Below are 13,732 nucleotides of genomic sequence, written 5' to 3'. Positions count from 1 at the left end.
TGCTGGCCTCAGCATCTCAGGATCTTCAATAGGAAGCCGCATGCAGTCGCGAGGCTTGGAGAGCTGACGCGCTTGAAGTAACTTTCCCTCAAGTGAGCCAGCTAAACGGGTCTCCGCCTCCCTTGGACATCTCGGCTCCTCGCTGCTGCTCCCCTGATACTTCGGTTTCGTTTCCTTTCTCTCCCTCTCTCTTTTTATTTTTTATTTTTTTTTTTTTTGATTCCTCTCTTTTTGTTTTGAACTTAATTTGCTTCCATATAACACGCTCATTTCTCTCGTCCTTTTCATTTCTTCTCATCACATACTTTCTCTCTTATACTGCCGGGCAGGGTACTCGATTCCTCCCGTCCGTCGAGAGTGGTCATTCTGCAGGTTGATTCGCAGTCAGGAAGCAGCCCCATTACGAGGCTAATACTTGAGACCCTGGCAAGACGGCTTGCCGAGCTCGTGGGGTGTCTACTTGACTGTTGTCCCTCGCCACCGTCCCTCGACGCGATAGCAGGTTTCGATTCTGGTACACACTCCTTTATCGTCCATCCTTTTTTTTGCCTTTGATCCCAGGCTCCAGTCATCGAATCGTGAGTTCGGCAGAAGGAGGCTAGCTCAACGGCTTTCATCTGACAACTTCGCACATCTCGTATCCGACACCGCGTAGCGACAAGATTTCGCCTTGAAGATCGCATACGTATTTCGCAACGTTGCCTCACGCCACGTTTACCCAACTGCCGGATTGACCTATCTCGAAGCTCAAACGCCAAGAGGAAGATAGTGGGGGAAAGGAGACTTGCCCTGATACTACAACTCGAGCGAAGATTCTTGCGAACACCGATCAACCCAAAGCAAAGCTTTCCTACTTTACGCAATCCAGCCATTCTGTTCATGTAAGCTCGACCCTTTTTCTTTTTTTTTTTTTTTTGTTCAATAGTTGACATGAAGTGTTCACTCTTGTTTGTGTTGATGCCAATTCATCCCCTATTTGCATATGATGTCCTCTAGAGACCTCATCTCTTCATGAAGTGGAACATCAACATCAACGCGTGGCTAAATTCATCAATCCGCTCATTTTTCTAATTCAGCATATTACTTTACAGATTAATATCAGGCCACCCTCGCGTGAACTTTTGATTAGAACATGGCGTCAACCCCTGCTGCACCCCGCACCCCTGGTCGGTCTCCGCCCCCTGACACCCTCCCAGCTGCCGGCGAAAATGGAAACTCGAACAATGCTCAAGCAAATGCAACTCGCCGTACTTCGCTGGGATTTCTGCGCCGTGCAAAGTCTTCGGAGAAGGTGGGTGATCGAAAGCCATCCGGAAAGATGAGTAAGAAGGTATTGAAGGAACAGGCCAAGGAGGAGCAGCTGCGTCGCCAACGCGAGGCCGCCATATCGAAATTTGCACCCCAATTGCCGGACATCGCACCTCCTCCCCAGCTCAACACATTTGGTGGTGAGAACGTTCGCTCCAACTTGTCAGGTCGCGCAGGGTCATATGAGCCTCTCTCGGCCCAGAGCCACCCGCCTGTCCCACCGATTCCATTCGTCGACGTATACGGAAAAGCCGAAAGCATGGCGCACCGTGGTCGTTATAGCTATGCCAGCAGTGCCGTTAGCACCATTAATAGCCCGAGAAGAGTAAGGAGACGAAAGGATCCGACACCATACAAGTGAGAACATCCCTTGTAGCCTCCTTTTTTTTTTTTTTTTTTTTTTTTTTTTGGGGCCGTCACGTTTCAGGAAACTGATGGATTTCCCTTATCAGCATCCTCGTGATCGGGGCTAGAAACTCAGGCAAGACATCTTTCGTCAACTTTTTAAGAAAAGCTCTAGCTCTACCACCGAATAAACGCCCAACCCGCAACCCTGAAGAGATGGATGATCTACCCCAGGCACCACCAAACGGTTATTTCACTTGCCATTATCTTGAAACAGAAATCGATAGTGAACGGGTCGGCCTGACATTGTGGGACTCCCAGGGTCTCGAAAGAAGCATTGTGGACCTTCAGTTAAGAGAAATCACTGGTTTCTTGGAGAGCAAGTTTGAGGACAGTTTTACCGAAGAGATGAAAGTCATACGATCACCAGGAGTCCGTGATACACATATTCACTGTGCCTTCCTCATCCTGGACCCAGCACGGCTTGATGAAAACATTGCTGCTGCCCAAAAAGCTGCCGGAGGAGATTCTAGTGGGTCTGCAATTCGGGTGGTTGGTGGTCTGGATGAAGACCTTGACCTGCAGGTTCTTCGTACCATGCAAGGCAAAACCACCGTGGTACCTGTCATCAGCAAGGCCGATACTGTTACAACTGCCCACATGGCATTCTTGAAGAAGACTGTGTGGGATAGCTTGAAGAAGGCCAACATCGACCCGTTGGAAGTACTCACTCTCGAAGAACACGACGACGACTACTCCAGCTCTCTCGATCGCTTCGATGAAAAGGAGGAAGATGAATTGCGCGAGGCAAAAGATGATGCGAACCGCCGCACACCCGATTCAGAAACTGTCCCGGATGATCCTAATAATCCAGTCCCACCACCCGCCGCACCATCCGCGGCAGAAAAGTCTTTGGAGAAGCAGCGGAAGCGCAGCTCATCCTCGAGCATGTTAAGTGGAGGCTCGAACGCCGAGCCTTTTATTCCACTTTCGATTCTCTCCCCTGACCCGCACAGTTTAGAGTCTAAAGACGGACCGATCGGACGCAAGTTTCCTTGGGGATTCGCTGATCCATATGACCCAGAGCACTGTGATTTTCTAAAGCTAAAGGATACAGTCTTTGGAGAGTGGCGTGGTGAACTCCGTGAAGCCAGCCGTGAGGTTTGGTATGAGAGATGGAGAACTATCCGCCTGAAGCGAAATGGTAGTTATGGGAACGGTCAGGCTTGACAGTTTGATGATGTCCAATATTAACCTAGCTCGTGAGCTGATACTGTCCTGCCATCTTCTTGTCTTCAGATCCTATTGTCCAGGAATGGGCATTTGGTTCCATTTGTTATGGAGATGTGAGGCAATGTGCATTTTGCTACTTTGCATGTTTCTGCTTTCTCTTCTTCCGATGTCTTATATTCAAATCCTTTTCCTTGTGCTTTTCTGCTGGTGTGGAGGATACCCTCTGTGTGCCTGGCTTTTTGATTTTTTTTTTTTTTTGGTGTGAATGCTGATGTAGCAAAAATTGTTCAGTTCAAGAACCTTTTCTTTTCTATCCTCCACTATTTTCCTCTGACACTTTGTCGGCTATGAAAATGCCTGTTTCGATCAAACCTCCCTGTCTGTCTTCACGACTTTTTTTTCATACATCCCATTTGTGACTTGTTCTTTTCTGAGTATCTTTTTTTTTCTCTTCTCATACCCCCTTTTTTTCAAAGCTTTATGTTCAATGCCTCCTTTGATACACACTTTCTACTCGGTATGATTTTTTTGTGTAGAGTATTAAACAAGATACTGCTGCTGGATGATTATTATCATTGTTATTTTTTATGTCAGTAGCTAAACTCAATCCATTTTCATTTCAATTCTTGGAATGAATGTCCGATGGGCTAAACTTGTCATTCGAATGAACATTGAATAAGCTTCGGTCATTTTTGGTGGTACAACGCTGCGGGCCGACCCGCCGACGAATGTCCCACGTAAATATTGTCATTGAAGCTTTTTTTTTGGACCATTAGATGCTGTTCCTTCGGCCATCAGGACGCTGATTGTCAGCTATGCTAGAGATTTTAATCTACGTGGCTAAAGCTTTGCCTTTCCACATGCTGGCATGCGATCTTTCTGTATAGATCTGATAAATGGGGATCGGAGCCTTCTGGCAGCGGAAGCGGAATCCCACTCCGCTCCGCCCACCAGAGACACAGGAAATGAGTCCAGAATTTATGTAATTGGCTGGATGCTTGTTGTTCAACAACCGCCTCCGCTATTGTTGCACAAAACATCAAAAATTTTATTTTATTTGACATGGTTTACAGGGTATAACTAGCATCTAAAATATATTTTCAAACAATATTTTGAGGGTAAGACCTGAAAAACTCGGTTATATCATGCATCGTCGACAAACCCACGTCAAGTACCGTAAAAAGAAACAAAAAAAAAAAAGACATTAGTTAGGCTAGATTGGGGTGAGCAAAGAACAACAACAAAATGGTACCACAGCTCGACCGAGGACCCAACAGATCATGCATGACTCACTCATCATCCATAACATGTTGAGTCGAACCTTTAACCAACTCGATGCAGAACTCAGCCCAATCACATTTCCCATTCCCGTTCTTGTTGATGATTTCCCGAACGATATGATCTTCGACATACTTCCCATATCGCCGCTTGTACTCTGCCTTGGCCCGTTCGAGGTGATGCGGCTCCCAATGCATGCGAACTAGCCGTGAGATGAGAAGCTCCGCACGGTCCCGACCGGTCCCTACCTCGGCTATGGCATGATGAAGGAGTAATGCGTCACGCATCGGACGGTTGAGAGCGCCGTTCAGAATATGGATAAGGGATTCGCCCTGCATTGTACAGTCAAGTGAGTTAGCGAAATGTTCAAAAAAAAATAATTGAGTAAAAGAGAAAGGGCCGCTTACAACTAGATTTGGCGATTTGGCAATCATCGCCCTGGCGAAGTGCTGATTATACATGCTCTCATACATTCGCATAACTTCACAGAGATGCCCGTTTCCTCTTACTACGATGATCTGAATCATCGCTGACTCCCCACCTTCGCGTGATATCAATGCGCGGTGCAAGTCTTGAACATCACGACGCACTAGGTCAAGACTTATCGGGGCCATATCTGCCTGTCGTTTCTCTTCCAAGGCCAGTAAAATGGCGGCGCGGAATTTATCCGGCTTTAGCTCCGCTTTCATGCATTTCTCCAAACTGTCACTGTATCTCTTGTCCTTGAAACAGTTCTTTATCCGGCGAATCTCTGCATTCGGCCTGCCCATGAGAGCCTCGATAAGCAATTCTCTCCGTGAAGAGTTGGATCGATACCAGAAATTGGCCCAGTACGCTTCTGATTCCCACTGCCCAAGAGCAGTGGCATGGCAAGCCTTGCCAAAATTACCGGGCACACGAAGGGCGATGTGTTTTGCGATATTGACACCATGGCCTGTCATCTTGACAATATTCTTGTATTCTGCCCGGAGTACAAGCACTTCCTCAGCCGTAAGGTTGGGAAGGATCTCCAGCAACGGTTTTGGATCAATCTTGTGATGTGAAATAGCCGACTTTAAAGCTTTCGCGTCGATCCTCGGATCATATACCGGCACGTGGTTTGTAGGTATCATTGATTCTATAGCCATCCTCTGTCGTCCCAAGTGGTCCATTTTGTGGAAAGCGTCCTTGCTTTTCGTCTTCCTGATCTTTAGCATCTTCCCTTTAGCTCTCTCGGAACTAGATATCGCGCCGTCATCAAGTTCAAGCTCCGACACATCGCCCTCCATGTCCGAGTACGCCGTTGGCCAGGGCATAGGTGACATGCTTTGGTAAGTACCTTGGTAGGGCTCCAACAATGGGCTGGCTGGTGGCCGATTACCATCGGGAAATCCACCCGGCATTTTTAGGTGTTCATTATCCGTAGAGATACAGAGGCTATGCGGACGTGTGCTAGGGGTCCTCCCTGCTCCGGGCTTGATCTCTACGTACTGAAGATGGCCTGGTCCATTAGAAGACTTTCCTGATTGGCTCATTTCGACAGCCATGGAAGAGGTAGAAGGTGTGGCAGTCTTTTCAGATTTTAAAATGTATTTAAAGTTCGGATCCGGTTGCGCATATTGAAACTGTGCCGGGGCGGCATACTGCTGAGGAGTAGCGGGTATGTTGCCCGTGGAGTGGGCACGGTTATGGCCAGCCAAACGTTGAGAAGATGGGGTTGCCAAATGATGCGAGGGCTGTTTGGACTTGCTCATATTCAAATAATGCTCTGGCGGAACAGTCTGAGTAGGAGGGGTGGCAAAGGTCTGTGAAGGCTCCGTTGTCTTATTCATCTTCAAATAATGCTCTGGCGGAACATATTGGGGACGTGGGATCGTAGGATACTGGGGGACGCGAACGGCGGGCTCCTCATCTTTCGTCTGTTTGAGAGACTGAGAAGTTGGCGCCTCCGGGACGGAGGGTGGAACTGGAGCCGGCGGAGGCGGGGCCGGTGGAGGAGGCGCTGAGGATGGCTTGTTAAGTGTCGCATGGTACGGATTCTGTTCGGTGTGCGGGACGAAATCCGGGCGTTCGCATTCTGGAATTTCTGGCCATTCGTCCTCGTCTATCCCGCTCGTGAAATATGACTTTGCCGCCTGAAGCTTCGCTGCAAGCCCGCTTGCAGTTGAAGACCTTTTTTTATCGCGCCGTGAGTGAGTGCGTTGGAGCTTCGGTTCAGGGTCGTCATAAGTTTGGTAGCTCGCAACTGGATCCTTGGTACGAGCTGTGGATTCCCGCGCACGGTGGCTGGTGTACCCATCGCTTGAATCGGAATTGTAGTACTTTTTTACAGCTTTGCGAAGTCTCTCTCGAGACCGGGATCGACGCTCGCTGCCAGAAACAGGATAGTCATAATATAGGTCTCCATAAGCTAATCCCTCATCGTCTGAGTCTGTGTACGCATCCGAATACTGATGGAATCGAGATGAAGCCAGCGAACGAAGCGCTCGGCTTGCACTTCGTCGGGCGCGCTCTGATTCCGAGTCATTCAGGTACAGATCGGCTCGCTTGCTCCCAAGGGAGGTGTTGCTCTGCCTCGGCGCTATCGATTCTTCGTCGGAAAGGTAGTAGCGATCGCGGGGCGTCCGTCGCCCTCTGTCGCTCTGATAATCGCTTTTATAGTCACTTTTATACCTGTCGTCGTCGGAGAGGTCGTAGTCATACCGCTTCTTGGTGCTGCTGCTTCGCAACGTACTAGATACCCGTGGTTGCTCGTCCATTGAGTCGGAATCATAGTACTTCTTGGAGCTGGACTTTTTGGTCCTGGACTTGCTCCGTTCCCTCGATGGAGAATACCTGCGGCTTTGCGAACGGTGTCGGTGCCTCCCACTAGGGGAGGGCGACCGACCGCGAGAATAGGAGCCAGGGACTCGAAGCATCGTTCGAGGATGCGCCGTGAGCAAAAGACGCTGGACAGTGTGTGTACTTGGCTAGGCAGGCAGGCACTGACTCCAGGAGGCAGAATGCTGGACAGCTTGCGTCCAGGAAGACGGTGGGACTGGGTATTTGAAGGACGATGTGCGCGGATGGCAGAGGCGAGTCACAGTCCAGAGAGCGCAGACTGCAGCAGGCTTCGCCCCCACGCGGCAGACCCCAGACCAGCCACAGGGACCGGGGGGAGCTGCGCAGCCTCAGCTTCAGCCTCAGCCTCGTGTGCTCCAGCCTTACATAACTGGAAAGCCACAAGACACTAGCCACAGACCGCTTTTGACCGTTATATATCACGTGACAAATACTGCAAACCGGCAAACAACGAGATTCTCAACGCTCGCGACCTCATGCAACGATCAAATCAAACAAAAAGAGATGCGCAGTTTGTTGGCAGATGGTTATTGGAAATATTCATAAAAATTTAAATGGATGGGAAGTCATGGAAATTTTATGCAAGCAATAACAATATCAAACATTAAAAATTGGGTATCTCAATCGACGCTGGCGTCAACAATATGTACATATATAGATGCCGATTTGGTAGGGGATATGAAAGCGTAAATTTTTGAATGCTAGGCCTTGTGTGGATGAGAAGATTTTAACCTCTGCCGTTCGCCCCCGCATGCCTGATTCATTTTTCCCTTTTTCCACCTTTCTCGCGCTATTCCTCTCGCTTATCGGGGTCTACTCCTATCTCTTCTAGCCTCTTACGTTGCGGCTTGGTAATGTTAATCCTTTTAAAATTCTTTGGCAGCTTCTGTCGGGTTCTATGTATAAGCAAAAGCTCTCGTTAGTTTTTCTTTTTCCTCCCCCCTTTAAGGTTGTCCATAGGCGACGGGTGTAGGGAGATAAGGACGAACCGTAAATAATCAAAGGTGATCTGCCGACCCCTATCCTTGAGCTGGACCTGATTCCTATTTTCTAGCTTTGGATTCTCTTCATTGCTGTCGGCCGCTTTTATCCGCGACCAAGATGAGCCGTATTTTCCAACTAAGCGGATCAACTGCCGATCTTCCTCAATTGTCCACCGGACGCGTTGCACAATTCCTCCCGTTGGCCTGTCTTCCAGGGGGGGTGTGCTTTCTCTGCTCTGCAACGACTCGGGCAGGCGTCTGCCACTTGAGCTGGCCACCGACACTGCTCTCTGAGGCCGATCTGCCGCCGTTCTTGATGGAGATCGGCGTCGGATTTCAGTGACGACCCGTGGCCTCTTTGAAGGCCGAGAGGTCGTCTCAAATGCACTTTCTTCATCTTCACTCTCCTCCGAGCGGGCCCGTTTTGTTTTTCTTCCGGGGCCTCTGTCCCCTAGAGGGCTTGGCTGGATAGGAGATATTCTTTCGGCATTCTTTTGTCGGTCAAGAAATGTTGCTGCTGGTGGAGCGGTGTGTCTACTCGCCTCTCCGACTTGTTGATGTGTGGTAGAAGCGGTTGTTTGCGTGCGATCTATAAACTGCCTAAAATGTCGGAGTAGGGCGCGGGATATGAAGTTCCTAATAATTCCGATAGTGAACATTAGAATTAAATAATACAGGATATAAGAGAAAGTTTAAGGTATGATCTTACTTCTGGGGTGCAGCAGTTTCGGGAAAGGAGGCTGCCTGCACCTTTTCAGGGATTTGTTCATGTTCGATTGTCACTGCAGCATTTTCTGACGGCCGGGAGCCTAGCTCTGGGGAACCCTCCCGGCCTCGTGGTGGCCGAAATATCCTCTCGCCCCTGTGAAGGCCCCGGCTCCATTTAGGTGAACTTTCCAAAGGTGGTGTCCGTTGGGAAATTTCGTCAGTTTTCTGCCGGTCCAGAATGGCCCTAGGCTCGAATTCTGACCGAAGTTTGGCGATGGCAGTATTGCAGTCGTCTTGGGCTTTCAATTGGTCATTTATCTGATCGGTTGTCTCTCGTACCCATGACGCAACTCGGACCACAAATTCTGACCATGGGAATGCAGTTTTCAAGCGAGAGATTTCCACCGCTGTGTCATCCTCCCGAAATGTTTCTCGTATATTTCCGATCCTCTCTTCGATTCGATCGCGAAATTCCTCGGGTAGGTCGGTTTCATCAAGGCCGTCAGCTTCCCACCCGCGCAATGGGCTATCCTCGAAGATATCTCCATAGAAGATATCTTTCAGAATACTTTCGGGTTTCTTCTCCTTCCCGGACTCGATCATTTCCATTATGCACCGCTGTGTCCGAATTTCCAGGCCAATCTCAAAAATGCGCCGTGTGGTATCTTCACTGAGTGGTTCGTCCTCTCCCGGGATAAAAGGAGAGGGGAATAAACTGTCGATTATATCTAGAGGCGAATCAGACCGCGTCCCATTGCAGAAATATATAATATCCAACGTTAATTGTGCGAGGTTCGCTTTCTGATATATTCCGGTGGGGCTCCAGTTTAGGTCTTCGATGGAAGGAAACGCGTCTAAAGCTCTGGCGACATTGATAAAATGTCTATCCCCAAAATGCCTTTTATAGCCCAGGTAGCTATCTCCCCAGCTTTCTTCGATTTTGATTTTGACAGTAGAATTGGTAATGTGTCTCTTAAGCCGGGAATACGAAGAGCCGTATTGGCTCCAGAGAAGCAATATCTTGTCTGACCACCTCTCCAATTTAGGTAAGGCATTTAGCATTAGACGAGGGTTCAGTTGATAGGGCATCCTTTGAGCCCTCTGGGGAGCGGACAAACGGATGTCCGGATTGTCCAGTGGAGACGCAGGCACCTCCACATGGCTGATTTTCACACCCTTGCCTCTCGGGCTTTTGACTGGCAAGCTCAAAGGGGCTTTGCGTAGAGTTGGCGAAGGATCTAAACATGAAGTTAGCAGAGAATAATCGCATAGCCAGAAGTCGCAGATCCATGTTCAAATCAGGTTTAAGAAAGTAGCTGTAGCTGGCACAGCTCCTCTATTGTATATCACTATCCCTTCTCTTGTGTAAGATGTCAATGAATACCACCTACTGGAATGGGGGTTTTTTGTCCTTGAAAACCCGGCACTCTGTTTATTAATGGGGGTAACGGAACTGATAGGATTATCAGAATCGGAATCAGGATCCGAATCGCTACCACTTGATATTGAACTCTCTGGAGGTGGCTGATGCAGCGTTGTTCCATCAATATCATCTAGATCTTCCTCTGCTGGTCCCCTAGGGTGCTCGGATGGCAAATGGGGCTCCGCCCGCCATCGCTTGGCAGGGGAGTTAGGAATAATGGAGCTTGCCAAAGGCCGGGATGAGCTGCGTGTTGCGACTGGCATGAGGGGCAAATTACAACAGCTTGATAAAATAAAAATAATTAGATGTCGTAGGGCTCCATGCAGAGACACGGGGTATCAAATGCGGCTTCAAGACGAGACGGGGTTGTGACGCTCGCCATTTGATTGTTTGTTATGGCACCGTGGTCGGGGGTTCCAAATTGGGACATTCATGACTAAAATATTACATAATAGATTGACTGGACGAACTAACCCTAACCCTAACCCTAACCCTCGATCTCGTCGTCGGCGATAGAAGGAGCAGCACCAGCATAAAAAAAAAAAAAAATAAAGGTTTTTACTCGGGTTCAACTGCATGGGAGAACAACCCGTTATTTATAGCATAAGCATCTTCCCTACGAACAAATGGAGGTATCAAATAACCCTCGATTTACCGCAGCTCCAATGCCTGCTGGCGTTGGCGGGACTGGCCTGCGAAGCGCCGTTACTAGCGGGTGCGGTCTAGAACGCCGAAGGTGTGGCACAACACCCAAACTAGTCCAACCAGAGTCTAGTATTGCTCGACGAGTGGATGTTGCGTTCCAAGTCAAGCCACACCCCTGACTTACTCTGCAGCACGACGACACCTGGCAAGATAATCCAACTGCACTGCCCATGCCTCTTTGTTCGTGTTTGTCCGCGAGGGTCGAATGTACAGAGTAACTGCTCATTAATGAATCGTCCGCCCTCGCAAGCTGTCTTGAGGAATTGCCTTAAAAAGCGATTTTTGCTGACAAAAAAGGCGCCGGGCTTTCCGTCGGCAGAAATATTTCGGCTTCACGACATGCCAGCAAATCCCACCCTGGCCTGTTTGAGAAAATTCTGACAGCATTCGATTTTTTCTTCCTAGTATTGATTTCATTGAGCAGCCGTGAAGGCATTGTCTTAATATATAATTTACCGGACCGCAGGCATGAGGCTCCGACGAATTCCTACTCCTTTTCTCCTCCTCCTCTGCTCCTCACTCTCCCTTACCCTCGCCGATCCGAGCGATGTTCCCGGATCTAGCGCGATTACTTCTCCCGAGGAGGCCGTGGCAATCGCCGTTCCTGAAGCCTCTTCGACAAACCCCATCCCTATCCAAGTGAGACGGCTCGACGATGCACCCATCGATGGGAAAGACGGCAAACCTCACGCCGGTCCATTTGTTGAGACAAATGCCGAGCGTCAACGGAAGAAGGACAAGGCTTTGGCAGATAAGGATAGATTGCTAAGGGAAGATCTAAGAGACCCTCCGTCAGAACATGTTGGCCCGGACGGGAAAAGGATCCCACACTCCAACGATGGAGTCATGAATGATAAGAACAGGCCCGGCCCAAAGGAAGGCACCCGAGGAACTGAAGGAGGTGTCTCCGCGAAGAGCAAAGGAAATCAACCGGGCCTTGGAAAGAAGCCCGATCCACCAAAGGAGGTACCGCCTTTGCCTCATAGTGAGCAGCAGAAGATTCCTCCTCAAGGAGACCAGAAAAAGAAAGAAGAAACAGAGCAAAAGGATAAAATGCTGGAGGTATGTTTGCAATGAATGGATTGACCAGAAGCCACCGTATGCTAATGAACGATATAGAAACCAGAACACCTTCCCGATTCGCCTCATTCTATTCCTCCTCCGGCGCCACGCGGAAGCCCGAAGGACGACGATTTGATCGTTGAAGATCCGATGAAATCTCGACCTGACGGCAAAATGAGTAAAGGCAGCGGCGACGATCATGTTAACGAGATCATACAACCTCTACACTCATTTGTCCTTTCCTTTACGATGATCCTGTTCTCTGAGATTGGCGACAAGACATTCTTAGTTGCGGCTCTAATGGCCATGCGACATCCGCGAATGGTCGTTTTCACGGCTGCCTTCGCGGCGCTCATTACAATGACGGTCTTGTCTGCAATCCTAGGCCACGCTGTTCCTACGATACTTCCGAAATCCTACACCAATGTTATAGCTGCCGTCTTGTTTATCATCTTTGGTGTGAAAATGCTTCTTGAAGCCAAAAACATGCGTGCTGATGAGAATGTAAGCGGTGAGATGAAAGAAGTTGAAATGGAATTGGAAGAGAAAGAGCATCAACAGCGACGCATGGGCGGCCGTCAGTCCGCCGTCAGCCCTTACGCTCTAGAAGCCGGCCGTGCAGGTGTGCCTCACAAAAGTCGTTCTTCGAATCATCGCCTTCCGACGCCCGAAAGCCTTTCTCCAGCATCATCGCGCGGTAACTCGCCATCGCGAGCCTCAACCATTGTCAATACGCTTTCTGGCTTGAATAATTTGTTCTCGCTTTTGCTTAGCCCTGCCTGGGTCCAAACATTTGTCATGACATTCTTGGGTGAGTGGGGCGATAGAAGCCAGATCGCTACTATTGCCATGGCTGCCGGTCAAGACTACTGGTGGATCACCTGGGGCGCTATCATCGGTCATGGAGTTTGCACGGCAGGGGCAGTAATTGGTGGAAGAGCCGTCGCTGGGAAGGTCAGCATTCGTACCGGTAAGTCTCAATTTTCCCCCCGTTCCAAGCTGTTGCTATCCATCTTCCCAATGTGACCGTATGTACTGACTGGATTTGAATAAGTCACCTTTGGTGGAGCAATTGCTTTCTTAGTATTTGGGTTCCTCTACGTCCTTGAAGTCATATACTGAACATCCTTCTTTAATGAACACAACGCCGCGAGTGTTACCTTCTCAATCATGAATTACTAGTGCAGCGAATATATTTACCACGAGTCTTGTTTATTCCTCTCCGCTCGCCTTGGACTTCGAAGCGGTTTCGACGTTTAATAGCCAAGGCGTACCGGTACACGGCTTCCCTTCTTCCGTTAACTACTGCTTCCTCCCGATATCAGATTTCCATAAAACAACCCCTCTGTTTTATTATCTTTCATCTCATGCTTCTCTGATGTCTAATATTTTGTTCTCTGACCTTTTTTTTCCCCCCATGCATGCCGTATATATTGGGAATTCTAGACTGGAAAACTGATAACGATCATTGGCAGTTGATTTTTTGTTCTTCCTTTTCAACGCTCCTAGATCATTATTACATACCTGACACCTTTGCTGTTTATCACCCGCTGTAATCTGTGAATTTTGCAATGTTCTAGACTTTTGTTTCTTAGGGAGGGGCGATCCCTTGAATTTTCACATTTGTGCATGCTAATTGATGATTCCCGGCCTATTGTTTCGATGTTTCTCTTTGACTGTAAGGTCATTGTAGATGAGTGTCATAGAGGCATGGAACTTGACGCCCCTATTAATTTACCACTACTTTTCTTTCTGATAATTCTAGGAGCAGGCTCCTTCGCTGACTGAGCATTACACGGGTCTAGTTGTGTGCCCGTAAAATTTGCGAACTGCGTTGCTTGTCTCGTCTATCTATCTTTCTTGATTA

General features: G+C 48.7%; 4 protein-coding genes across 4 annotated transcripts; 2 read left to right on the top strand and 2 right to left on the bottom strand.

Moving 5' to 3' along the window:
• Positions 1–1,132: 1,132 nt before the first annotated feature.
• Positions 1,133–2,883, top strand: D8B26_005213 (uncharacterized protein; the record flags this gene model as incomplete). Its single annotated transcript, XM_003066564.2, has 2 exons — positions 1,133–1,665; positions 1,761–2,883. 2 exons carry the CDS (start codon positions 1,133–1,135, stop codon positions 2,881–2,883), a joined length of 1,656 nt encoding a protein of 551 aa, XP_003066610.1.
• A 1,292-nt stretch (positions 2,884–4,175) lies between these two features.
• D8B26_005212 (uncharacterized protein) lies at positions 4,176–6,902 on the bottom strand (the record flags this gene model as incomplete). The annotated part of the gene is made up of 2 exons (XM_003066565.2): positions 4,176–4,496; positions 4,572–6,902. 2 exons carry the CDS (start codon positions 6,900–6,902, stop codon positions 4,176–4,178), a joined length of 2,652 nt encoding a protein of 883 aa, XP_003066611.2.
• Positions 6,903–7,597: 695 nt separating this feature from the next.
• Positions 7,598–10,361, bottom strand: D8B26_005211 (uncharacterized protein; the record flags this gene model as incomplete). Its single annotated transcript, XM_003066566.2, has 4 exons — positions 7,598–7,880; positions 7,974–8,603; positions 8,677–9,913; positions 10,067–10,361. The coding sequence occupies 4 exons, from the start codon at positions 10,359–10,361 to the stop codon at positions 7,775–7,777; spliced, it is 2,268 nt and encodes a 755-aa protein (XP_003066612.2). The 3' UTR covers positions 7,598–7,774.
• A 602-nt stretch (positions 10,362–10,963) lies between these two features.
• Positions 10,964–13,604, top strand: D8B26_005210 (uncharacterized protein). The gene is made up of 3 exons (XM_003066567.2): positions 10,964–11,865; positions 11,923–12,835; positions 12,920–13,604. Exons 1-3 carry the CDS (start codon positions 11,272–11,274, stop codon positions 12,985–12,987), a joined length of 1,575 nt encoding a protein of 524 aa, XP_003066613.1. The 5' UTR covers positions 10,964–11,271; the 3' UTR covers positions 12,988–13,604.
• The last annotated feature ends 128 nt before the right edge of the window (positions 13,605–13,732 follow it).

This window comes from Coccidioides posadasii, chromosome 3 (assembly GCF_018416015.2).
Source record: "Coccidioides posadasii str. Silveira chromosome 3, complete sequence".
NCBI classification, from domain to species: Eukaryota; Fungi; Ascomycota; class Eurotiomycetes; order Onygenales; family Onygenaceae; genus Coccidioides; species Coccidioides posadasii.
This window is presented reverse-complemented; position numbering and strand designations above follow the sequence as displayed.

Bases quoted from the DNA above. Each gene is read 5' to 3' on its own strand.
- D8B26_005210 (XM_003066567.2), top strand. From the start codon at position 11,272: ATGAGGCTCCGACGAATTCCTACTCCTTTTCTCCTCCTCCTCTGCTCC. The intron at 11,866-11,922 runs GTATGTTTGCAA...TGAACGATATAG, and splicing joins AAAAGGATAAAATGCTGGAG to AAACCAGAACACCTTCCCGA. The intron at 12,836-12,919 runs GTAAGTCTCAAT...GATTTGAATAAG, and splicing joins GAAGGTCAGCATTCGTACCG to TCACCTTTGGTGGAGCAATT.